The following is a 25,505-nucleotide window of genomic DNA, read 5'->3' on the forward strand; positions in this document are numbered from 1 at the left end:
GAGAAAAATCCAACCCCATGGAGAGAGAGCAGGGCAGTGATATTAGATCTGGATTTTACTAGCAAAGGTCCAGTACAAGCATGTTGTTTTCAATGATTGCCATTGTACTTTACATTGCCTTGTGAACAAATTTTCTATAATGTGACCTCGCATCTAAATTTAAAGATCGGAAAACAGGTAGAATCTTGCTTGGAGACAGAATTACATTCAGCAAAATGGATTTTTTTTGGATTTCAACCTGATAGTTTAAAGGTGAAGGAATGGGATACTGGAGTAGAATCATAGCTGCAAAGTTTTTATCCTAGCTTTGAAGCGTAAGTATACTACTCTTTTCAAGGTTCATTACAATTATAATTCTTAAAACTTTGAATTAAAATGTTTAATTCAGGTACATTTAAGGTCATCTGCCGAACAGCTGATCACTATATGGGTGGAATGAAACACATGTATCATGTTAGAAACTGTAATAAAAGTGTCCCGGACCAGGTTTATGAGACAATTCGAACGTACTACATTGCTGCAGTGGAACTTGAGTGGGACTATTCTCCCGACAGGAACTGGGAGCTGGAAAGACACAATACAACCAAAGAAGAAAGGTGGTACCAATTTTTCATTCATAATACTCATTCATTCAAGATTTAATTCAAACAATAGGAAATTCAAATATTCAATAAATTATGAAACTTGGAATTATCAATGCCAGAGAGCTGGGGATGCTTAGTTTTGCAAGAGTTGAGCATTTTGTCTTCCTGTCCCCATCTGTTGGGGAGATGTAAATAAAGTTAGTTCAATAATAGCTGACTACACTTGTACTGAAAATGAGAATAAGTTGTGAATCTCCAACTTCTATTTCTTCTGTGGATGCTAGAAATATATCTTCAACCCTGTTAGCCTCATCTTCTATGTCGTACTATTTCTTGATCTCGGACTAAGAAAACTCTTGAACTTCCACCTTGATAACATCAATTCTTGATTTTGAATCTACAAATGTGCATTTGAGGTCTTCCAGGCATCTGATTTAGCTTTAGAACCTCAACATATCTGCGACATGGAACTCTTGCATGACTGGGAGCATTACAGTGTTTTCTCCTGTTGAATACTATCGAAATAGAGGGATATTGAGATTTGCAACAAGATGGAGTTGATAGAAAATCAGCCATGATCTTATTGAATGACCGAACATGCTCAAAAGGACTATATAGTCAATTACTATTTCTTATGTTTGTGTGCTCCTAAGTTTCAAAGTGCATTGCTGAAATGAATTGGATACCAGTGAAAGAACAATTGACAGGAATGACAGGAGTATAAGTTGCAGAACTAAGTTTTGAGAAGGTGTTTAAATGAGGAAGAAAGCTTTTGCTCCAAATTTAAATACCCATTTGTCAGTGTTACTTGCCATTAATCAACCCAAGCTTGAATATTATCAGAAATTTACTGAGAGTGTGTATAGAATGCTTCAGTATCTGGGGAGCTGTAAATGGTGCAGAACGTTGTGCAGTCATAAGCAAACATCCCACTTCTGATCTTATAATGTAGTCATGTCATTGATGAAGTAGGTGAAGATGGTATAGTAGCTTTGTGGAGTTGGGGTTTGTGCTTCTGATGTGACCTTGGCATTTTTCCTATGCTTACATGTAATGTTTCTAAAAATGCCTATTTTAAATACCTGTATTGTAAATGTAAATAAAAGCTGGGAATTAGTGCTCTGCGTACTAAGTATTAGGGCAGGTGATTTCAGGGGAAATGAACTCCCCACTTCCACCAGAGAGAGATCTTGGTGTGTCAATCACCAATTAGGTACTTCTCATTCAATAAGCAGAATTGGCACTGAAGTACTGGCCAACATGAGGCTGCCAACCAATCTCAGGTGTCACTGGAGACCTGGGCTTCATAACAATAAAGAGCTGTGCCAGTGAGAGGTTTTTGTTTATTGGGAGGCTGCAGGAAGAATGGAAACATTTTTCTACAAATGCCCTCTAAATCTGCTGATTCTTACCTTGGGGCGGCATGGTGGTTGGGCACAAGGGTATGGTTGACTTCCAGCAACTGCTGCTGGCAACGCATTCCATGCTCTCACAACTCTCTGTGTAAAGAACCCACCTCTGACATCCCCTCTAGGTTTTCCTCCAACCAGCTTAAAACTATGACCCCTCGTGTTAGTCATTTCTGCCCTGGGAAATAGTCTCTGGCTATCGACTCTATCTATGCCTCTCATTACCTTGTATACCTCAATTCGAACCTCTCTTCTTCTCCTTTTCTCCAATGAAAAAGTTCCGAGCTCAGTCAACCTCTCCTCATAAGATAAGCCCTCCAGTCCAGGCAGCATCCTGGTAAACCTCCTCTGAACCCGCTCCAAAGGATCCACATCTTTCTTGTAATAGGGCGACCAGAACTGGATGCAGTATTCAAAGTGCGGTCGAACCAAAGTTTTATAGATCTGCAACAAGATCTCATGACTCTTCAACTCAATCCCCCTGTTAATGAAAGCCAAAACACCATATGCTTTCTTAACAATCCTGTCCACTTGGGTGGCCATTTTAAGGGATCTATGTACCTGCACCCCAAGATCGCTCTGTTCCTCCACACTACCAAGAATCCTATTCTTAATCTTGTACTCAGCTTTCAAATTCGACCTTCCAAAATGCATCACCTCGCATTTATCCAGGTTGAACACCATCTGCCACCTCTCAGCCCATCTCTGCATCCTGTCAATGTCCCGCTGCAGCCTACAACAGCCCTCTATACTGTCAACGACACCGCCAACCTTTGTGTCATCTGCAAACTTGCTGACCCATCCTTCAATCCCCTCATCCAAGTCATTAATAAAAATTACAAACAATAGAGGCTCAAGGACAGAGCCCTGTGGAACACCACTCACCACTGACTTCCAGGCAGAATATTTTCCTTCTCTTACCACTCACTGGCTTCTGTTGGCTAGCCAATTCTGTATCCAGACAGCTAAGTTCCCCTGCATCCCATTCCTCCTGACCTTCTGAATGAGCCTACCATGGGGAACCTTATCAAATGCCTTGCTAAAGTCCATATACACCACATCCACAGCTCGACCCTCATCAACTTTTCTAGTCACATCCTCAAAGAACTCGATAAGGTTTGTGAGGCGTGACCTGCCCCTCACAAAGCCGTGTTGACTGCATTTAATCAAGCCATGTTCTTCCAGATGGTCATTAATTCTATCCCTCAGAATCCTTTCTAACACCTTGCAGACAACAGACGTGAGACTTACTGGTCTGTAATTTCCAGGGATTTCCCTATTTCCTTTCTTGAAGAGAGGAATTACATTTGCCTCTCTCCAGTCCTCAGGTACGACTCCAGTGGAGAGCGAGGATGAAAAGATCTTCGCAAGTGGCGAAGCAATTGCATTTCTTGTTTTCCAAACCAGCCGAGGACAAATCGGGTCTGGGCCTGGCGACTTGTCAATCTTAATGTTTGTCAAAATTTTCTGCACATCAGCTTCCTCTATCTCTATCCATTTCAGCATGCACACCTGCTCTTCAAAGGTTTCATTCACTACAAAGTTTGTTTCTTTCGTAAAAACAGAAGCAAAAATCTCATTTAGGGCTTCCCCTGTCTCCTCAGACTCCACACACAAATTCCCTATGCTATTCCTGATCGGGCCTACTCTTTCTTTGACCATTCTCTTATTCCTCACATAAGTGTAAAATGCCTTTGTGTTCTCCCTAATCCGTCTGCCAAGCCTTTCTCGTGCCCCCTCCTGGCTCTCCTCAGACCATTTTTAAGCTCCTTCCTCGCCTGCCTGTAATCATGTAGAGCTGAGCTTGACCCTAGTTTCCTCCACCTTTTTCCTTTTGAAGAGAAGCTCCACCGCTCTCGTCATCCAAGGTTCCTTTATCTTACCACTTCTTGCCTGTCTCAGAGGGACATATTTATTCATCACTTGCAACAATTTTTCCTTAAACAGTCTCCACCTGTCTATAGTGCCTTTACCATGGAACAATTGCTCCCAATCCATGCTTCCTAATTCATGTCCAATCGCATCATAATTTCCTCTTCCCCAATTAAATATCCTCCCATTTTGCCTAATCCTCTCCTCCATAGCTATGTAGAATGTGAGGCAGTTGTGGTCACTATCACCAAAATGGTCATGTACAGCACCTTCACCCAACAGTGAATTGCTGATGTTTCAAGATAGGTCTTAGAGGCTCATGCCTCTATCTGCCCAATTATTTGCCTTTCTCACCATCTATTACTCCACTTTCAGCGCAGGAAAATATATGCATAGAAACATTTGCATTTAGAATTACTTATTGATTGTGTAGAAATTCTTCTGACTCTGTAAAAGCTGCAATATCTATGAAGAAAGTTAACTGAATGTTGTCCTTAAAACTTGTAATAGATGACATTTTAAATGTACCCAAAGAAAAATGTGCTAATTGTCAATTTTTGTGTTTTTCTAGTTTTGGCCATGTGTTTGTTGGTACAGGGCAAGGTAAAATTGGGCCCAGGTATAAAAAAGTTGTTTATAGGGAATTTACAGATGGAACATTCACCACACAGAAAATAAGACTGCCAGAAGAACAGCACTTGGAAATACTCGGTAATGAATAAAAAAAAAATTAACTCCTATTAACTGCACATGGATATGGTATTGAAAATGACAATCTAGAAGAGATTTTCTGACAATCATTGATCTGTATATTGCAGAATTTATCTTCTCATAGATTTAAAACAAAAATAAATCTTTGGAGATTTGATTTTTTTTATTTAATAGTTGCAGCATCAACATGTTAAATGAGGTAACATTTAAATTCTATGATCAAAAAATTGACAATGTGACTAAGCTCAAAGTGGTGCCACTCATTCCCCACTCCCTCCACCACCAACACTTCTAACTATACAGGTAAATACGTTATTAAAAGTGGTGATTATAAAACCTGCTGACACTTGAGCCTGGGTTTTCTCTGGCAATTTTCTGCTGAGGTAGAGACACAGGAAAAGTGTTTCCCTGCACAGTAACTCCACAGTTTTATGTGTGATATTATAAACTCTTGAAAGTCAGTCTGATCAACCAGTTTGACTTCCATGAGGTGAGTAGGAGAACACTGGAGAAGAAGCATCACAATAGCAGGTGGAGATGTTGGACAATCTAATCCAGGACCCCAAGATCAGGAAATTGAATCTAGTGTAGAGGGGTATTCAGGGATAAACCTGAAGTTACAGAGGTGGGAATATTGCATGATGAATAAGTAGGATCTGTGTTGGTTGTGGTGAAAGGTAAGGAGGAGTTTGAAGTCCTGGGGAATGTTCATCAGTAGTTGGGGATGGATGTACATTGGATTCTAGGATAAATGTAAAGATACTTATTTCCTGAATCCAAAGTCCCTTTCCTTTCCTTTAGATGTCAAGTTCAGACAAGCAGAGGTAAATTTAAAATGTTGCCTAAGTATGAGGCACGCACCCTCACTATGTTTAAATTGCCTTCTGTGAGTGGGATGGTTGATGGTTTTTATTTTGCTTTTGTTAAAGTCAGAAATTAATTGGCTCTGAGACTCCAATGATTAGCATCTTTACTATCCAATCATTCCAAAACTGTTTGTCTTTTGTGATTTAAATCCTCCCATGAAAGTGTCTCTATTAACTATGTTATATCAGCAAGAACCAGTACCATTTTCTGTCCATAAATGTTTGTTAATTATTAAGGATAGTATCCTAGTGTTATTAGTGTCATGAGAAAGCAGCACAGCGTTAAACTGAAGTATGCTTAAATCAAAAAATGATTTGAAATATATCGAATAATAATGCAGCTTTTTGGGCCCAGGTAAACTGGCCATGAAAGCCATGATTTATGTTCAGTGGAAGATTATACCAGAAAGCCTTCCACAGGAATTCAAAATTGCAAGTATTTACCTAATATCTCCAGGGCAGATATATCATGTAATATTCAATTGAAGTCAACTTGTCATCTTTGTGTTGAACACCATCTACAACTTATTAGAAAAATGCAATTATGGCCATAATACTGTTCCTACCAAATTTGTTTTTGACAAATTCTTATTCACTCTCCGTTCGACATATCGAGAAACAATAGAAGATTTGCCTCGAAGGTTCTTGTACACACTTTCACAAGTACCTTCTAAACCTCTGCCTTTTAAAAAGAAAGCACCCATCGATTCTCTTTACTACTTAAAAGGCAAAATGTTCACAGCCCAAACTCTCTTCATCAAAGGGTCCTGCTGCAAATCATCAGACATTCACTTCAAAATTAATGATGATTTATGACAAGACAGTGGCTGGGCTACATACCATTACTGGCACCAATGGAAAGCATTCTGTACCATGAGCATCAATAAGACTGTTTGATTTGTTTTTCATTTTTTAAAAATTGCATTGGCAGGGTATGTGAAGAGTGAAAGAGAAAATTACCACAAACACTGGAAGCTGTACTGAAAACAACTAATGCTGGAGATCAGACAGCATCCATGGAGAGCGAGCAAGCTAATGTTTCAAGTCTGGATGACTCTTCATCAGTGCTCTGATCTCCAGCCTTGGTTGTTTTCAGTATGTGTACAATGAATTAAGCTAAGGTGCTGCAATGATACCAATGGTGAATTAACATTTAAAATTATGTTCAAATGAAAACTTTGAGTTTTCTTGTGACCAATTGAATAGGTTTTAAATTTGAAGTAGGAAAAATGAGAAGATTAATTAGGAAGTGAATTTAGATTTTAGCTTGAAGATCTTCCTTGTGTGTTGCACTTACAGCTGTCTGGTTGCAACTAACCAATCCTATTTTGTATGATCTTGCACACTTAGGTCCAATTATTCGAGCAGAGGTTGGTGACAGTATCATGGTTATATTTAAAAATTTAGCTTCCTTTCCTTACTCTATCCATCCACATGGTGCAGAAGAGGTAAACAGTGGCAAACATCTCAAAGTACCAGTTACTAAGCCAGGTGAGTTACATTGTACAATTTTCTTCATTCACTAACTTCATTTTTGAAATTCATTAGCTTCAAAATTACATATCTCGAAGTATCTGCTTAAATCGTAACTGTACATTGAAAGTGATGGTTCTGAGCCTGTAATAATTTCAAAGTTACTTAAATGGCTGATTACTCCAATTTAAATAGGCCTGGCAGTTAACTGTCAATGACTAACTGGCATTCTACACAGCTAAAATGTGTACCAATCAGAGCTCTGTCTAATGCAGTATGAATTTTAGTTTCACATTTAATTGGTATTCTTGCAAGTTGTCCTGAAGAATGCATGATGAAATGTGTCTTTTTCAGCAAGGTTCAAAATACATTTGTTTCTTTCTGTTCATTGATAGGCAAGGTCAACATTTATTTGCCATCCTTGATTGTTCTTGAGAAGGTGGTAGTGAGCAGGTCAATATATTGGTCTGGATAGAAAATTGTCAATTTGTGTGAAAGCTAAGGAGAAATGTGTCTCACAGAGGGTTGTGAGTCTTTAGAACTCTGTTGCCCAAAAGACTTTGGAAGCAGTCTTTGAATATCTTGAAGACAGAGGTAGATAGATCCTTGATAAGGAAAGGGGTAAAAGGTTATCAAAGATTCCGGACTGATCAGCAATGATCTTGTTGAATGGCACAGCAGGCTTGACTTCTGTACCTAATTTGTCTGTCCATGTGTAATCCATAAAAATATTGAAACCCATAATTTTAAGAATATAAGATGTTTTAGGAATAGGAAATGGTTATTATGCTAACAGAAATGTCCACTTTATTCACATTTGGGGGTGATGAGAGGCACGTTTGAATTTTTCTCCTTATCGAGGGCTAGTGAGCAGATTTGCAGAAATAAAGGATTGCTAGAAAAGTAACCATGGACTTTATAGAAATAAATTCAAAGACAACAAACTGATATTTAAAATTAGTATTTAATAAAAATGACCATTGAAAATTGTCAAGCACCAAGTCTTATTGCATTTTTGGTTAAAGAAGAGCTTAAAAGAGAAAAAGAATCCGCTCCAATTCATGATCACCAGGAAAAGGAGTAGAGGTTGGGACCAAACCTCGGAGTTAGGTTTAACTAATGCTGACTATGGGTTGCCTCAGATGGGGCACTCATTGAGTTAGAAATGGAAGAATTTGCGTGAAAATGGGGGTAGGAAGTGAGTTGACTTCCAGCTTGGTGTTTCAATCTCTCATGTCCTGCTTTCCTACTATACCTCTCCCCATTGCCTCCCCCACACTCCATCATTTTCCCACTTTCTCTATTACCCCTTTTCATGTCTTTCTCACACCTTCTCCCCTCTCCAAAGTCCTCCTTGGTCTCTCTTACCCCTCTATCTATGCCTCCCTTACTCTGTTCCCTTTAATTTTATGAAAATAATGCATGCGGCATGGCTTGCCAATAATTTCCATCAGCACTATTACTTCAACAATAAATTCATATTGAAAAGAAGATGGGTAAGTTATGTTTTGCAGAGAGGCTCATGTACATTTTAGTAAAAAGTGATTTTTATTTTGTTAAAAATTGGAGTAAGCAGATCCTAAAGACTGAGATAAATTTTCATTTTTAAGCCACCAAACAAGACTACTTGCATGCCAAACAGCATAAGCAGCAGCTGATAGGCAGAGCTAAGCGATCCAGTGATGAATGGATCAGATCTAAGTTCTGAGTCCTGTCACATCCAGTCATGAATGACGGGGAACAATTAAACAACTCACTGGAGGGGGAAGTTTCAAAAATGTCCCATCCTCAGTGATGGAAGAGCCCAACTCGTGTGCAGAACATAAGGCTGAAGCTTTCGCAACAACCTTCTGCCAGGATTGCTGAGGGGGATGATCCATCTTGGCCGTCTCCAGCATTACAGATACCAGTCTTCAGCCAATTCGATTCACTCCATGTGATATCAAAAAAATGGCTGGAGACACTGGATACTGTAAAAGCTATAGGCCCTGGCAACATTCCGGCAATACTACTGAAGGTATGTACTTCAACACTTGCTACTCCCATAGTCAACTCTTCCAGTACAGTTACAACCTTGGCATTTATCCAACAATGTGGAAAATTGCCGAAGTATGTCCTGTAAATAAAAGACAGGGCAAATCCAACCCAGCCAATTAGCGCCTTATCAGTCTGCTCTCAATCATCAGTAAAGTGATGGAAACTGTCATCAATAGTGTTATCAATCAGCACCTGCTCAGTGATGCCCATTTTAGGTTCTGCCAGAGCTACCCAGCTCCTGATCTCATTACAGTTTTGGTTCAAACATGGACAAAAAAAGCTAAATTCTAGAGATGAGGTGAGAGTGACAGCCCTTGACAGAGTTTAGCATCAAGGAACCTTAACAAAACTGGAATCTGTCAGTATTGGGGGCAAATTCACCAGTGGTTGAAGTCATACCTGACACCTAGGAAGACGGTCATGGTTGTTGTAGATCAGTAATCCAAGCTCCAGGATGTCTCTACAGGAGTTCCTCAGAGTAGTGTCATCAGCCCAACAATCTTCGCTGCTTCACCAATGAGCTCTCTTCCATCATAAGATCAGAAGTTGGGATGTTCACTGATGATTATGCAATGTTCATCATCATTCATGACTCCTCAGATACTGAAGCAGTCCATGTCCAAATGCAACAGGTTCTGGATGATATCCAGGCCTGGGCTGATTAGTTGTATGTAACATTCATACCCCACAAATGCCAGGCTATGACCGTCACCAATAAGAGACAATATAACCACTAACCCTTTACATTCAGAGGTGTTACCACCATTGAATCACCAACTATCAATGATCTGGTGGTTATCACAGAACAGAAATTCAACTGGACTTGCTACATTAAAATAATGCCGACAAGAACAGGTCAGTGGTTAGGAATATTGCTGTGAATAACTCCCCTCCTGATTGCTAAAGCCTGTCCATCATCTATAAGACACAAAGTCGAGAGTGTGATGGAATACTCCCCACTTGCATGGTTGAGTGCAGCACCAACAACAGTCAAGAAACTTGACATCATCTAGGACAAAGCAGCCTGCTTGACTGGCCCTATATCCACAAATATCCACTTCCTCCACCATTACTACTCTGTAGCAGCAGGGTATATTATCTCCAAGATGCAGTACAGAAATTCATCAAAGATCCTAAGACAGCACCTCCCAAACCTATGACCACTTCCATTTAGAAAGACAGGGCAGCAGATACATGGGAACATGACCACCTCCGAATTCCCCTTCAAGCCACTCACCATCCTGACTTGGAAATAAATCATCGTTCTTTCACTATTGATCAGATTACTTACAGGATTGGAAACAGGCCCTTCGGCCCAACAAGTCCACACCAACCCGCCAAAGCACAACCCACCCAGACCCATTCCCCCACATTTGCCCCTTCACCTATCACAACGGGCAATTTAGCATGGCCAATTCACCTATTCTGCACATTTTTGGACTGAGAGGAAACCAGAGCACCCAGAGGAAACCCACACAGACACTGGAGAATGTGCAAACTCCACACAGACAGTCGGCTGGGTTAAAATCCTCAAAGTCACTCCCTATTGCCAATGGAAGTGGTCATAGGTTTGGGAGGTGCTGTCTGAGGATCTTTGATGAATTTCTGTAGTGCATCTTGGAGATAATATACCCTGCTGCTACTGAGTGGTAGTGGTGGAGGAAGTGGATACTTGTGGATATAGGGCCAATCAAGCAGGCTGCTTTGTCCTCGCTGATGTCAAGTTTCTTGACTGTTGTTGGTGCAGCACTCAACCAGGCAAGTGGGGAGTATTCCATCACACTCTTGACTTGTGTCTTATAGATGATGGACAGGCTTTAGGAGTCAGGAGGTGGGTCAACCCACATCAGGCAGCTTCTCAAGGGCAACTAGGAATGGGCAATAACTGCTGGGCAGCCAGCAACACCCAGATCCTACAATGAAAAAAACAGAATCTAGCAAAGGTGGTCAAAAAATGATAACAAAGACAGAAATAAAATATGTGGGCAAACTAGTGAGGAATATAAAAGCTAACAATAAGAGCTGTGTTACATACATAATGAATGAGGGATGTCAAAGTGAACATAGGCTTCTGAGAAGATTAATCTGGGGAGATGATATTGGGGATCAAAGAAATGGCAGAGGACTTAAACATATTTTGCATCATTTTATGGTGATACTCCAAACATTTACTAAAGAATATGGGGGAGGAATTAAGTACAATCTCCATCATTAGAGAAGTAGTATTAGACAAACTAATGGAGCTGAAGACAGATAAATCTTCTGGCCCTAATGACTTTTATTCTAGGATCCTAAATGAGGTAGCTACAAAGATTGCATGTGCATTAGTTGTAATTTTCCAAAAAATCCATGGATTCTGGAGAAATATCAGATTGATGAGGGCAGAGCAGTATGTGTTGTTTAATTGGACTTTACTAAAAGTTCCACACAGTAGACTTTGTAGGAAAATGAGGTCACAAGGGATTAAGGGTGAGCTTGCCAATTGGATAAATAATTGGACTAAAGGCAAGAGACATAGTGGTGATAGAGGGTTGCTTTTCAGATTGGAGGCCTGTCACCAGTGGTGCTCCACGTGGATCGGTTCTGCGTCCTTTATTGTTTGTAATTTATATAAATTATTTGGATGAGAATATAGAGGCGTGGTTAGTAAGTTTGCAGACAACACCAAAATTGATAGCATAGTGAAGAGTGAAGAAGGTTTTCTAAGATTAAATATCAATGGGCTGAAAAATGACAGATGGTGTTCAATCTGGATAAATGCGAGGTATTGCATTTTGGTACAACAAACAAGTATAGGGATTATGCAGTACATGGTAGGGCCTTAGCTAGTATTGTAGAACAGATTAATTTAATCTTTGAAGTTTTGTATCACATTCATGGAGGTTAAAATGGATTTGGCACACTTGCCTTCAATGCTGAATCCTTTGAGTATAGGAGTTAGGAAGTCATTTTGAGGCTGTATAGGACATTGCTAAGGCCTGTTCTGGAATGAATCAAAAAATGTGGTGCTGGAAAAGCACAGCAGGTCAGGCAGCATCTGAGGAGCAGGAGAGTCAACATTTTATGCATAAGTCCTTCTCTGGAAGACCATACCCAGTTCTTGTCACCTAGTTATAGGAAGGATATTATTCAGTTGGAGAGGTTCGGAAGAGATGTACCAGGATGTTGCCATGTATGGAAGGTTTCAGCTGTGAAGGAAAGCTGGAGAAGCTGGGACTTCTTTCATTGGAATGTAGAGGGTTGAAATGTAGCCTTATAGAAATTTTTAATATAATCAGAAGTGTTGTATCTTCCATAGGACATGGGGATTTCAAGATAAGGGGCACATTTTTACAGTGAGAGGAGAAAGATTTTAAAAAGACATGAGAATCAAATTTTGAACACAGAAGGTGATTCGCATGTGGAATGAACTTCCTGAGGAAGTGGTAGATGTAGATACAAGCACAATGTTTAAAAGACATTTGGATAAATACCTGAATAGGGAAGGTTTGGAGGAATAAGGGCCAGGAGCAGGCAATTGGCATGAGTTTAGTTTGGAATGATGTTTGGCATGGACTGATTAGACCGTGGGGTCTGTATCCATGCTGCATGATTCTATGATCCTTTTACTCCAGGATTGGAAAACTGCCTGTGTGACAAACCTATTCAAAAAGGGAGGGGGAGCAAAACATGGATAACAAAATGCTGATTAGTCTAACATTGTTGCATAAGTATTGGAATCAATTATGGAGGAGGTAAAGGCAGATCATTTGGATGATTATAATCTAATCGAGTAGAGTCAGCATGGCTTCATGAAAGGGAAATAATGTCTGGTTAATTTGTTAGAGTTGTTGAGATAGTCTCAAAAAAGTGTGGATAGAGGGGAGTCAGTATATATATTGTATTTGGACTTTGAGAAGACATTCAACAAGGTATCTCACAAAAGGTTAAGCCATAAGATAAGAGCCAATGGTGTTGGAAGTAACTTTTTGGCATGAATAAAGAATAGGTTAATAGGCAGGAAACAGTGAGTGGAGATAAAGGGTTGTTTTTCTGGGTTGATGACCTGTGACCAATAGGGTCCCACAGGGATCAGTGTTGGGACTGCAACTGTTTACAATAATATATTGATGATTTTTGTGGAAGGAAGCAAATGTATTGTAGCCAGAAGTGAGATTGACACACAAATGGAAAGCTGGTTGCAAAGGGGATACAAACCATTTTCAGAGAGATTTTGATACGTTAAGTGGGCAAAAAAAGTTGACAAATGGAGTATCATGAGGGGAAATAAGAAATTGTTCATTTTGGAAGGAAGAACAACAGAACAGTATTATTTAAATAGAGAAAAACCATAAAAGGCTGTAAAGCATAGGGACTTAACATTCCTTGTGCACAATACAAAGAAAGCCAGCACACAGGTGCAGCATGTAATCAGGAACGCAAATGGAATGTTGGCCCTTATTTCAAGGGATGTAAGTCTTTTTGTAAATGTACAAGGTGCTATTCAGAAAATATTTGGAGGCAGTTCAGAAAATATTAATGAGGATGATCTCCGGTTTAGAGAGATTGTCTTATGAGCAAAGGCTGGAACTTGACTCACTGGAATTTAGAAGAATGTGAGGTGATCTCCTTGAAGTATAAGAATCTTATGGGGCTTAACAGGAGAAATGCAGAGACAATGTTTCCCATCATGGGAGAATCTCTGACCAAAGTGCATAGTCTCAGAATAAAAGGGTGCCAATTTAAGACTGAGATGAGGAGGGATTTCTTCTTTCAGAGGGTTGTGAGTCTTTAGAACTCCTTGCCACAAAGACTGGGGGGACAGAATCCTTGTGTCTATTTGAAGCTGAGATAGATTCTTGATCACTCGGGGAATTGAGGGTTATGAGAAAAGGGCAGGAAAGTGGACATGAGGAGTGTCCGATTAACCATGATCCTATTGAATGATGGAGCAGACTCGAAGGACCAAATGGCTCACTCCTGTTAGTCTTATCTGGGCACTATACTATAGAAAGGAGGGAGTACAATGCAGGTTTACAACAATGATACCTGGACTTCTCGAGTTAAGTAATGAGGGACAGTTATACAAATTAGACCTATTTTTGTGAGAATTTAGAAGGATAAGGGCTGATCTGATCAAAGTTTTATCCTGTTAGTATCTTGAAGACTTTGATCAGATCAGCCCTTAACCTTCTAAACTTTAACAAACAGGATATGACTGAGTATAAAGATAAACTATTTGTACTGGTTGGCGATTCTAGATTTCGAGCATAATCCACTGAAGATGTCACCTCAAAAAGGGGAAGAAACATCTGCATATTGGCAAACATACACACAACTACAATAATCTATAACTTAGGGCCAAACCATACGAGATACGTTGGGAAGCACTTCAACACACAAAGGCTAGTAGATGTATCTTTTATAAATAACAGTTGGTGACAGATCAGTTGTTAATTTTAAATCTGAGATACATAACGTATATGAACTAAAGGCAGGCATGTGATGTTAGACCACTGAACAGCCATGGTCTCATTAAGTGGTAGAATAGGTTTGAGGGGCTGAATGGCCTATTTCTGTTCTGATATTCCTGTGTTCCATGTAAATGTAAAATTAGCAGGAGTGACTTAGCAGCCTATCATTCCCTTGTACAGTGATTGCCCAAGTCACAGCTTCCTTCTGCCATCAACTCTGATTGCATTCTCCCCAAGCTGTGACTCTCATCTCCTTCCCCCTCCTCCCCAGACAGAGGCTGTTTGAAAACCTCCAATCCCCAGATCCCAGTCCTTGGGCTTCTCCCAGCCCTTCCAATCACAAATCTGTTCTGCCCCAAGTTTGCTGCTGATAGGCTTATCCATAAACCTGCAGGAGCACACATGGGGAAAAAGGGCCATATTGGAGGAACACCAATTTGTGACATCTTGCATCCAAACTTGACCGTATTTGAAACTCTGGCTTCAAACAAAAGATCAGAATTCGAAAAAAACAATACTTTCTCTTTAGATTTTTCTTTTGCTTTTCTATGATCCTTCTTGTGTAAGGTTATGTAATTGTTAATTTTTGGAATCCTGTAAATGAGCTGTAAATTGATCCCCCGGCCAAACAGATATTGGGCTGTATGAAATACTGTCAGGCTGTGTCTTGTGGTGGGAGAGCATTTTGGTGATAGTGACCACAACTGCCTCACATTCTACATAGCTATGGAGAAGGAGAGGATTAGGCAAAATGTGAGGATATTTAATTGGGGAAGAGGAAATTATGATGCGATTGGACATGAATTAGGAAGCATGGATTGGGAGCAATTGTTCCATGGTAAAGGCATTATAGACAGGTGGAGACTGTTTAAGGAAAAATTGTTGCAAGTGATGAATAAATATGTCCCTCTGAGACAGGCAAGAAGTGGTAAGATAAAGGAACCTTGGATGACGAGAGCGGTGGAGCTTCTCTTCAAAAGGAAAAAGGTAGCTTACGTAAGGTGGAGGAAACTAGGGTCAAGCTCAGCTCTACAGGATTACAGGCAGGCGAGGAAGGAGCTTAAAAATGGTCTGAGGAGAGCCAGGAGGGGGCACGAGAAAGGCTTGGCAGAACGGATTAGGGAGAACACAAAGACATTTTACACTTATGTGAGGAATAAGAGAATGGTCAAAGAAAGAGTAGGCACGATCAGGAATAGCATAGGGAATTTGTGTGGGGAGTCTGAGGAGACAGGGGAAGCTCTAAATTAGTTTTTTGCTTCTGTCTTTACGAAAGAAACAAACTTTGTAGTGAATGAAACGTTTGAAGAGCAGGTGTGCATGCTGAAATGGATAGAGATAGAGGAAGCTGATGTGCAGAAAATTTTGTCAAACATTAAGATTGACAAGTCGCCAGGCCGAGACCAGATTTGTCCTCGGCTGCTTTGGGAAACAAGAAATGCAATTGCTTCACCACTTGCGAAGATCTTTTCATCCTCGCTCTCCACTGGAGTTGTACCTGAGGACTGGAGAGAGGCAAATGTAATTCCTCTCTTCAAGAAAGGAAATAGGGAAATCCCCGGAAATTACAGACCAGTAAGTCTCACGTCTGTTGTCTGCAAGGTGTTAGAAAGGATTCTGAGGGATAGGATTTATGACCATCTGGAAGAGCATGGCTTGATTAAATGCAGTCAACACGGCTTTGTGAGGGGCAGGTCACGCCTCACAAACCTTATCGAGTTCTTTGAGGATGTGACTAGAAAAGTTGATGAGGGTCGAGCTGTGGATGTGGTGTCTATGGACTTCAGCAAGGCATTTGATAAGGTTCCCCATGGTAGGCTCATTCAGAAGGTCAGGAGGAATGGGATGCAGGGGAACATAGCTGTCTGGATACAGAATTGGCTGGCCAACAGAAGACAGCGAGTGGTAGTAGAAGGAAAATATTCTGCCTGGAAGTCTGTGGTGAGTGGTGTTCCACAGGGCTCTGTCCTTGGGCCTCTATTGTTTGTAATTTTTATTAATGACTTGGATGAGGGGATTGAAGGATGGGTCAGCAAGTTTGCAGATGACACAAAGGTTGGAGGTGTAGTTGACAGTATAGAGGGCTGTTGTAGGCTGCAGCGGGACATTGACAGGATGCAGAGATGGGCTGAGAGGTGGCAGATGGAGTTCAACCTGGATAAATGCGAGGTGTTGCATTTTGCAAGGTCGAATTTGAAAGCTGAGTACAGGATTAAGGATAGGATTCTTGGCAGTTTGGAGGAACAGAGCGATCTTGGGGTGCAGGTACATAGATCCCTTAAAATGGCCACCCAAGTGGACAGGGTTGTTAAGAAAGCATATGGTGTTTTGGCTTTCATTAACAGGGGGATTGAGTTTAAGAGTCGTGAGATCTTGTTGCAGATCTATAAAACTTTGGTTAGACCGCACTTGGAATACTGCGTCCAGTTCTGGTCGCCCTATTATAAGAAAGATGTGGATGCTTTGGAGCGGGTTCAGAGGAGGTTTACCAGGATGCTGCCTGGACTGGAGGGCTTATCTTATGAGGAGAGGTTGACTGAGCTCGGACTTTTTTCATTGGAGAAAAGGAGAAGAGGGGACCTAATTGAGGTATACAAGATAGTGTGAGAGGCATAGATCGAGTCGATAGCCAGAGACTATTTCCCAGGGCAGAAATGACTAACACGAGGGGTTAAGCTGGTTGGAGGATGTCAGAGGCGGGTTCTTTACACAGAGAGTTGTGAGAGCATGGAATGCATTGCCAGCAGCAGTTGTGGAGGCAGGGTCATTGGGGACATTTAAGAGACTCCTGGACATGCATATGGTCACAGAAATTTGAGGGTGCATACATGAGGATCAGTGGTCGGCACAACATGGTGGGCTGAAGGGCCTGTTCTGTGCTGTACTGTTCTATGTTCTATGTTCATAGCCCACGGTCTGCAGATTGAGAGGAAACCTGGTCCCTTTCTTGTAGATAAAACTGCAAGTGTCTCTATTGAAAGTGATCCAACTGTCTTTTTAGCTAACTTGCATTGTTGCTTCAGTGTCTTTTCCTGCTACATTATGCAACAGTCTTACTACATTTTGCATAAAAATATTCTGATTTCTTTCTAATACCTTAGCCTCACAGTTTTTACTGGTAATATTAGGGAGGCTTGTTACTCACTGCTGGATGAGCTATCTTTAGGTACAACCTATGCAGGAAATTTATGACAAAGTATTTTATTTTCTGTGTAATTTTTAAAACATTTTTGTACTTCTCAATTCAAAGGAGAAAGCACTAGTTTTCAGAGCACTGTTCCTTCATCAGGTGGTTGTGTGCTGTGCTCCGAAAGCTAGCGCTTCCAAATAAACCAGTTGGACTATAACCTGGTGTTGCGTGATTTTTAACTTGGTACGCCCCAGACCAGTACCGGCACCTCCAAATCATTTCAAATTAGAGTATCCTGTATTATTCTAGGTCAAGTCAAGGTCTACAGATGGAATGTTCCAGAAAGATCAGGACCTGGTATTGGAGATTCAAATTGTATCACCTGGATTTATTATTCTGCAGTACGATTTGTGAAGGTAATATTCACTTAAATTGGTTATACATTATAACTAGATTTTTGAAAACATTAGAAATTCATTAACGATGTGCATTTTAAAAAAAAATCTGTTCCTGGAATGTAGATGTTGCTGACAAGGTTAACATTAACTGCTCATAACTAATTGTTCGAGAAAGTGGTGATGAGCCTTCATCTTGAACTGTTGCAGTTTGTGGTGTAGGTCTTGGGGATTCAGCTCATCAGTCAGTCAAGTTTCCACAGAACTTATGACTAATGACACAGAATTTTCCAGGTGGACAATCATTCTCATTAGCGAGCGATTGTCGAGTATGTGATCCCCCACAATGCTGTTAAAGGGGGATTTCCATAGCTTTCACCTAACAGTGATGGAGGGACAGTGACCGCTTTTCAAGTTAAGGTGGTGTGTGATTTGAAGAAAACTTGCAAGGAAATTTGGTTCAAATTCTGCACATGTTCAGAAGATATTTGTTTACAACAATATGCTTTTATATCACTTTAAAATTTATAATTCCAGTCCAGCCATTAGACTTTCCTCAGAGTACTGTTACAAAATTCAGGTCTGTAATACTCACTTCAGGCATTTGATGCATGTGTGAACATTTCTGGCTGGGGATGTTCCACAGGTCCTATTGTTGAGGGCACTGTGGGGTATGTGTAGTGAGTTCCCAAAGTAAGCCTCCTGTGCAGGCAGATCATGATTCCAGTTGGTGTGATGGCTTTGATGCAGCACTGCTTTAGCTGACAGTGTCTGTTAATCACACTCTTCAGGATGGAACTACTACTGGTGCTATTTAAAAAGATCATCAATGACTTTCAAATTAGTTACTGATTTTTGATACTTATTGCTATGGTAGCGCTAAATACTTGTACATTCTAAACTGCTTTAAAATTGCTAAAGCTCTGCTGTTTCAGATATTGATTATGCTAATTTCAAGACTTTTCCATCAACTAGTTGCACTCAGAAGGTATAGTAATTGGCATTCCTCTCGACTTGGAGAATGAGCAGAGGTCACATATACCAAGGCAAACAGCTGACAGAGGGAGGAGGATGATGATCAAAGGGGCTCTCACCAAAAGATCAGGTCCACTCAGGGTGTTAAGGTAGTTCGTCCCCTCCTTGAAAACACAGTGAGAGGCAGGGTATCTGATGTATGCGCTTCATTAACATTGTCCTCAGTGAAAATTGTCACCTAATGTAACCAAAATTGCAGCATTAGAGCAGTGTGAGTGCTATGCTCCAGAAAGTAACACCACACTGAAGAGCACATGTATTCAATGCATAAAATGCTGAACAAATCTTTTAAGTATTGAGTAAAAGCTGGCAAACACACAAAATGAAAAAAATTAAATCAGAGTTTAGATTGGTGCATGTAAAAACTGTCAAGCAAAGTATTTTAATGTGTTTTAAAATTGGCTTTTTATTGCGTATGCATAGAATGAAGAAGTGAGGTGAGCATGCGCAGTCGGAAATTATCAGTGTATCAGTAGTGAGCAAAGACTTTATTTCAAAAATGTACCTTCTAACCTATCAACTCCAGTTTTCTGCCCCTCTTTAAGGAATACAAGTTAGTCTCTCATTTTAAAATTAAAACTACATATAAGTATGCTGAATTTCAGAGCAAGTGAAATCAAACATTATGAAATGCCCCTCCTCTAGGAACACTTACATTTCTTCTCAGAAAACACTGAAATTATTATGTACAATCTGATATTTAATGACTTGCATCCACCTATCTAATTTTATGATTTGGAGGAGCTGGTGTTGGATTGGGGTGGACAAAGTTAAAAATCAACAACACTAGGTCATCAACCACTTGGTGAAGAAGCAGTGCTTCGAAAGCTTGTGCCTCCAAATAAATCTGTTGTACTATAACTTGTTGTTGTGTGATTTTTAACTTGATCTAATTTTAGAGATTGTCTTTCTCTGAAGTGTAGCTAGAAAACCAAACCAATCCTCTTACCTGTAATTCCAAAGTCCAGTCTGAACCGGTCTAAGTGAAGAAAATGATCAAGATTCTGATCTGGTATTCTTTGTATTCTATTAATAGGTTATTATACCTCAAGGTAATTACAAACATCAGCATCCTACATAGGTTATAACTTGTAGATGCTGATCTTGTAATTTCTGAATTACACACACCTTGGCAATCACTCAGTTTGTATGGTTTCAAATTATTAAATGATCACTTCTACCTGTGAGTAACCTTGCACGTTACTGCCCCTTACCCGATGTGAAACATAGATTTAGTGAACGAATCAGATCTGTGACAATGATTGCTGCAAGCACTCCTGTTTTGCGTGTACTTTCTTGTATGTTGCAACAATCCCATTCACGCATGAAGGTGTTTTGATGAGGCTGCCAATGCCTTATCACTTAGAGTTTGGGTTTAGACTTTCCAAAGAATGTAAGTACATATCCTAGAAGCTACAACCCAATAGTCTTTCAGTACTATTCACAGTTCTACTGTTTGGTCGCAGGATTTTAACAGTGAAGGTTAATAATTTAAATCAATTTGTAATTAACATCTCCCCCACTGTGCTCTTTATTTCCAAAAATAATAAATTACTGTCAATTGCATTTAAAAGTAAAGCCTTTTAAAATTATCACCATGTGTGATGTTGGATACGTATTGAATAAGATCTCATCTCTTGCTGTGAAGTCTCTTGTGGCACATCCATACGGAATCTGTGTATCATAGCAGTCAATTGACTAATAAGATGATAGTGTGTTCAGTACAATTGGGATGTCCTCTGAAAGCAATAACCCAACACAAAAGTTATGGAGATCTTGATTACCAATTTTAAAAAAATGTTTTAAAAAGAGCGGAATAAAATAGTTTATCCAAGCATGTTAATCAAGTTAAAAATGTAAAAATTATTATTATTCACACATTTGGAAGTGAAATTTCCAATGCAAGATCTGGGACACTAGTAAGTGTTTGAAAAGCCATAATTGGCTCACACATAAGACCTGGTCACAATTTTCAGTTTTCGGGATGTTTTTGTTTCTTTTAAAGCTGCTGTATAAGCACGGCATAGTTCTTGTTGTATCTCTACATCTCTCAGATCAAAACCTGGAATGTTGTGATGTACAATCTTGTGGCCATCATTGCATCTTTCTCTACATTAGAAGTTGTTTCAAAATGATTTCACCAGCTGCTCCAGCCATAATGTACCTCCCTTTTCACAGAACTAGCTGCTCACAATTTTAGGCCCGCTGTGAAGGCATGCCATCTCTCAGTAGCATGCTTAGCAGTGGCTGCATGTTGTTGTCATGTATGTAAACAGGCAGCATAAAGTTGGCATGCAAATTGTATGAAAAGCAGTGCACACAAGTAAATTCGCTTCCATTTTCAGATCCCATTGAACTAGTAAGTTCATAAGGTATAAGAACAGAATTAGGCCATTGGCCCATTGACTGGATTAGTGGTGCTGGAAGAGCACAGCAGTTCAGGCAGCATCCAACGAGCAGCGAAATCAACGTTTCGGGCAAAAGCCCTTCATCAGGAATAAAGGCAGTGAGCCTGAAGCATGGAGAGATAAGCTAGAGGAGGGTAGGGATGGGGAGAGAGTAGCATAGAGTACAATGGGTGAGTGGGGGAGGAGATGAAGGTGATAGGTCAAGGAGGAGAGGGTGGAGTGGATAGGTGGAAAAGAAGATAGGCAGGTCGGACAAGTCAAGGAGACGGCCCATTGAGTCTGCTGTGCCATTTGATCATGGCTGATATGCTCCTCACCCCCATTTTCCTGCCTTCTCCCCATAACCCTTCAACCCATTTCCAATTAAAAATTTGCTAAATTCCTCCTTGAATTTACTCACTGTCCCAGCATCCATCACAGTTTGGGGTAGCGAATTCCAAAGATTCACTACCCTTTGGGAGAAGTTGTTTCTCCTCAACTCAGTCTTAGGATAAGGGGTAGCAAATTTAAAACAATGAGCTCTTTCCTTAGAGTGCCCCACAAGAGGAGGCATCCATTCCATGTCTATTTTATCCATATCTTTTATCAACTTGAATATCTCAATTTGATCTCACTCTTCTCAATTTCAGAGAGTATGGGCCTAAATTGTTCAAACTCTTCATTTCTAGGATCACTAGTAAACCTCCTCGTTTGTGCCTCCAATGCCACTATATCTTTCCTCAAATAATGAGACCTAAGCTGTGCACAATACTTCAAGTGCGGTCTCACCAATGCCTTATCTAGTTCCACAGTACTTCCTTACCTTTATATTCCATTGCTTTAGCAAAAAAAACCAACATTCCAATTCATTTCTTTATTTTCTGCTGTACATGCATGCTAGCTATCTGTAACTCATTAAGAAAGACACCCAGATCCCGCTGTACTTTAGCACCCTGGAATCTTTTCCCTATTTAGATAAGAAGTCCCATTTTTCCATCCAATATGAATGACCTCACACTTATCTACTTTAAACTGCATCTGTCACATTTTGGCCCACTCTCCTAACCTATCTATATCTATTTGTAAGGTTCTTATTTCCTCATTGCAATTTACCATTCTGCCTATGTTTGTGTTATTTGCAAATTTGGCTACAGAGTCTTCAATCCCTGTATCCAGGTCATTAATGTAGATTTTAAATAGTTGGGAGCCAAGGACTGAACTCGTGGCACCCCACTAGATATTTATTGCCAATCAGAAAAACAAATCCCGGCTCTCTATCTTCTGTCCATTAGCCAGTCACCTATCGAAGCTAATAAATTACCTCAATCCTATATGATCCAACCTTGTGAATTATCCCTTTGTATGGTATCTTATCAAAGGTCTTTTGGAAGTCCAGGTATATTACATCCTCTAGATCCCCATTATGCCCTTTGCTTGTTGCATCTTTGAATAACTGTAGCAAATTAGTCAAACATGATAAAACCGTGCTGACTCTGATGAATAGTGTCCTGATTTTGCTTCATTGATAATTGATTCTAACACTTTCCCAACAGCAGATGTTAAACTAACTGATCAGTAATTTCCCACATACTGCCTCCCTTCCTTTTGAATAAGGATATTCAAATCCTTACTTGAATAAATTTTTCGAATCCACTGAAACTTTTCCAATGTCTAGGGAATTTTGGAATATTGTAACCACTATCTCTGCCACCAGTTCCTTTAATACCCTAGGATGTAGGCCATCATGCCCAGGGGACTTTTCTGTCCTCAATCCTAATAGTTTGTTTAGTACTCTTTCCCTTTTGATTTTGATTGTTCCATGTTCTACCCTTTTTCTGTTGTCTCTGACTTGCCTGTTTCAGTAGGAGCAGTACTATTTTCCTCCACCATAAAAACGGAGGCAAAGTGTTGATTTAGCATCTCTGCCATTTCAGTGTTACCCACTATTAATTCTCCTATTTCATTTTCCTAGGGCAACATTCACCTTAGCGACTCTGTTCCCTTTTATATACCTATAGAAGCTTTTGCTGTCGTGTTTGATATGTTGAGCTTGTCTTCTTTTGTAATTTACCTTTGCTCTTTTTATTAATTTTTAGTATCCCTTTGTTTATGTTTGAAGGTTTCTCGATCTTCCTACCACTGGACTTTGCAATATGGTATATATTAGTTTTTGACTTTATATTGTCCTTGACTGGGGTATATTTCAGTTGTGAGGAATTGGGTAGCTCCTAAAACAACTGCCACTACTCATCCACTGTCTTATCATTTAACTTTTCTATCAATCTACTGAGGTCAAATAACAGATTAGATTAGATTCCCTACAGTGTGGAAACAGGCCCTTCGCCCCAAAAATTCCACACCGACCCTCTGAAGAGCAACCCATTCAGATCCATTTCCTGCTGACTGATGCACCTAACACTATGGACAATTTAGCATGGCCAATTCACCTGACCTGCACATCTTTGGACTGGGAGGAAACTGGAGCTCCCGAAAGAAACCCACGCAGACACGGGGAGAATGTGCAAACTCCACACAGTCACCTAAGGCTGGAATTGAACCTGGGACCATGGTGTTGTGACGCAGCAGTGCTAACCACTGAGCCACCGTGCCAGATTGAACTGAATTTTTTCACTTCTTTAGCAAAGTGTTCTTTTCAGTGAGATTCATGGTGAATGGTCTGCCATTACCCAGGTCAAATTTTTTCATGCAATCGTCTACTCTTTAGCTGATTATTAATGTATCCTGGTCTCTACAGTGTCCAACTCATGGAATCATGCAGCAACAGGGGCAGAAGTGCTCGTCTGCTGGCAGCACTTTGCATTATTGATGCTGCCGGTGCTATATTTAAACACCATGGCCCACATCACTTTATACATCACAAGTCAGAATGACTTTTCTCAATGTTGCATTTACTGTCATGATGGAGGACTTGGCATAGAAAGAGAAGCTGGTGCCCAGTTTCTCTGACAGGCTACTGGAGTTTCTGGTGGATGTGGGGTGATTGAGAGAATGACGGTGTCATTTCCTCGACATTGCCAAAGGAGGCCATGCTACTAGATATAGCCAGCCTGCACAGAGGTAACAGCTCAAGTCAATGCAATTTCCAGGATGAAACTCAATGCTCAACTGTGCTGAAAAGTAGTTAATACCCTTGTACTCTATGCAGGGGTAAGTGACACCATTTTCGCTCAGCTATCTTAGACTTACAAAGCCACCACTATTCATTTTAACACTGCCACTGCACACACCTCTCAACCAGGTTGATGGATTGCTTTTCTTACTATTGCATACAGCATGTCCACTCAAGACCACCTACTTACTTCAAGCTTCTGATCCTCTGCGTTTTTCACTCACCTGAGATACCTTATCACCTTTCCTGCTCATCGATCACCATAATCACCCCTCTCATCTATTCTGCTGTACTGAGTTTCTCCTTTGTGTCATTGCAGTAAAAAAGTCTCTCCTCTCCAGGCCGAGACTGGCGGTGGGGTATTGAACATTAGACTCCTCATCACATCTGAAGAACTTGTGCTGGAGACTGCTTGAAAAGAAGATGACCACTTGTGGGATGCCAAGCCCTTGAGGAGCAACCGACCAAGTTGAGTTTCATTGTGCTGCGCCACTGTTTCATAAATGCCAGTGATAACTGATTCTTTTCCTGAACAGATTTTACTCCTTTCTCAACTAAGTCCTTTTTTCTACTGTAGGTACCAGAGGGACCGATTGAGCTATAAGGAGAAGGCCATCACTCCTTACTGTCAGCTCAACTTCCATCTCTGAGGAGAAAGTCACTCAACCCACCGAGGATGCGCTAGCATGATTTTAACTTGCACCTCTCACCAGCTCAGAAACATTCATCTTGCTGATTATCCTTTATAGATTAGACTTGAGTGTACAGTCCAGTAAGTGTGTCACATGTCTCTGAAGCTTGTCACGGAAGAAACACCCAGGATTCTGATACTAGGAGGACTGCCAGAGATCAGGCAAATAGTCAGTGCCAGCAGATGATTCAATGGTCATAGCTAGTCATGACTTTGCATAGTGCACAGACGGGTACGTGAACAGCAGGCAGCTTTGAGAGGCAATTGACAAACTGGACCAAAGGCTGGAGGAGTCCATCAACATCAGTTCCCTGCTGGCTCTGGCTTACCTA

General features: G+C 40.4%; 1 protein-coding gene across 1 annotated transcript in view; it reads left to right on the plus strand.

The window, feature by feature from the left end:
• Nucleotides 1-25,505, plus strand: part of hephl1a (hephaestin-like 1a) — a 141,020-nt gene that overhangs the window by 80,816 nt on the left and 34,699 nt on the right. The window contains exons 12-15 of the mRNA XM_072577820.1: nucleotides 389-596; nucleotides 4,437-4,576; nucleotides 6,793-6,933; nucleotides 17,845-17,951. Of these exons, the coding sequence (XP_072433921.1) occupies nucleotides 389-596; nucleotides 4,437-4,576; nucleotides 6,793-6,933; nucleotides 17,845-17,951 (596 nt within the window). The remainder of the gene's footprint in view (nucleotides 1-388; nucleotides 597-4,436; nucleotides 4,577-6,792; nucleotides 6,934-17,844; nucleotides 17,952-25,505) is intronic.

Source organism: Chiloscyllium punctatum, chromosome 9 (genome assembly GCF_047496795.1).
Source record: "Chiloscyllium punctatum isolate Juve2018m chromosome 9, sChiPun1.3, whole genome shotgun sequence".
Taxonomy (NCBI): Eukaryota; Metazoa; Chordata; class Chondrichthyes; order Orectolobiformes; family Hemiscylliidae; genus Chiloscyllium; species Chiloscyllium punctatum.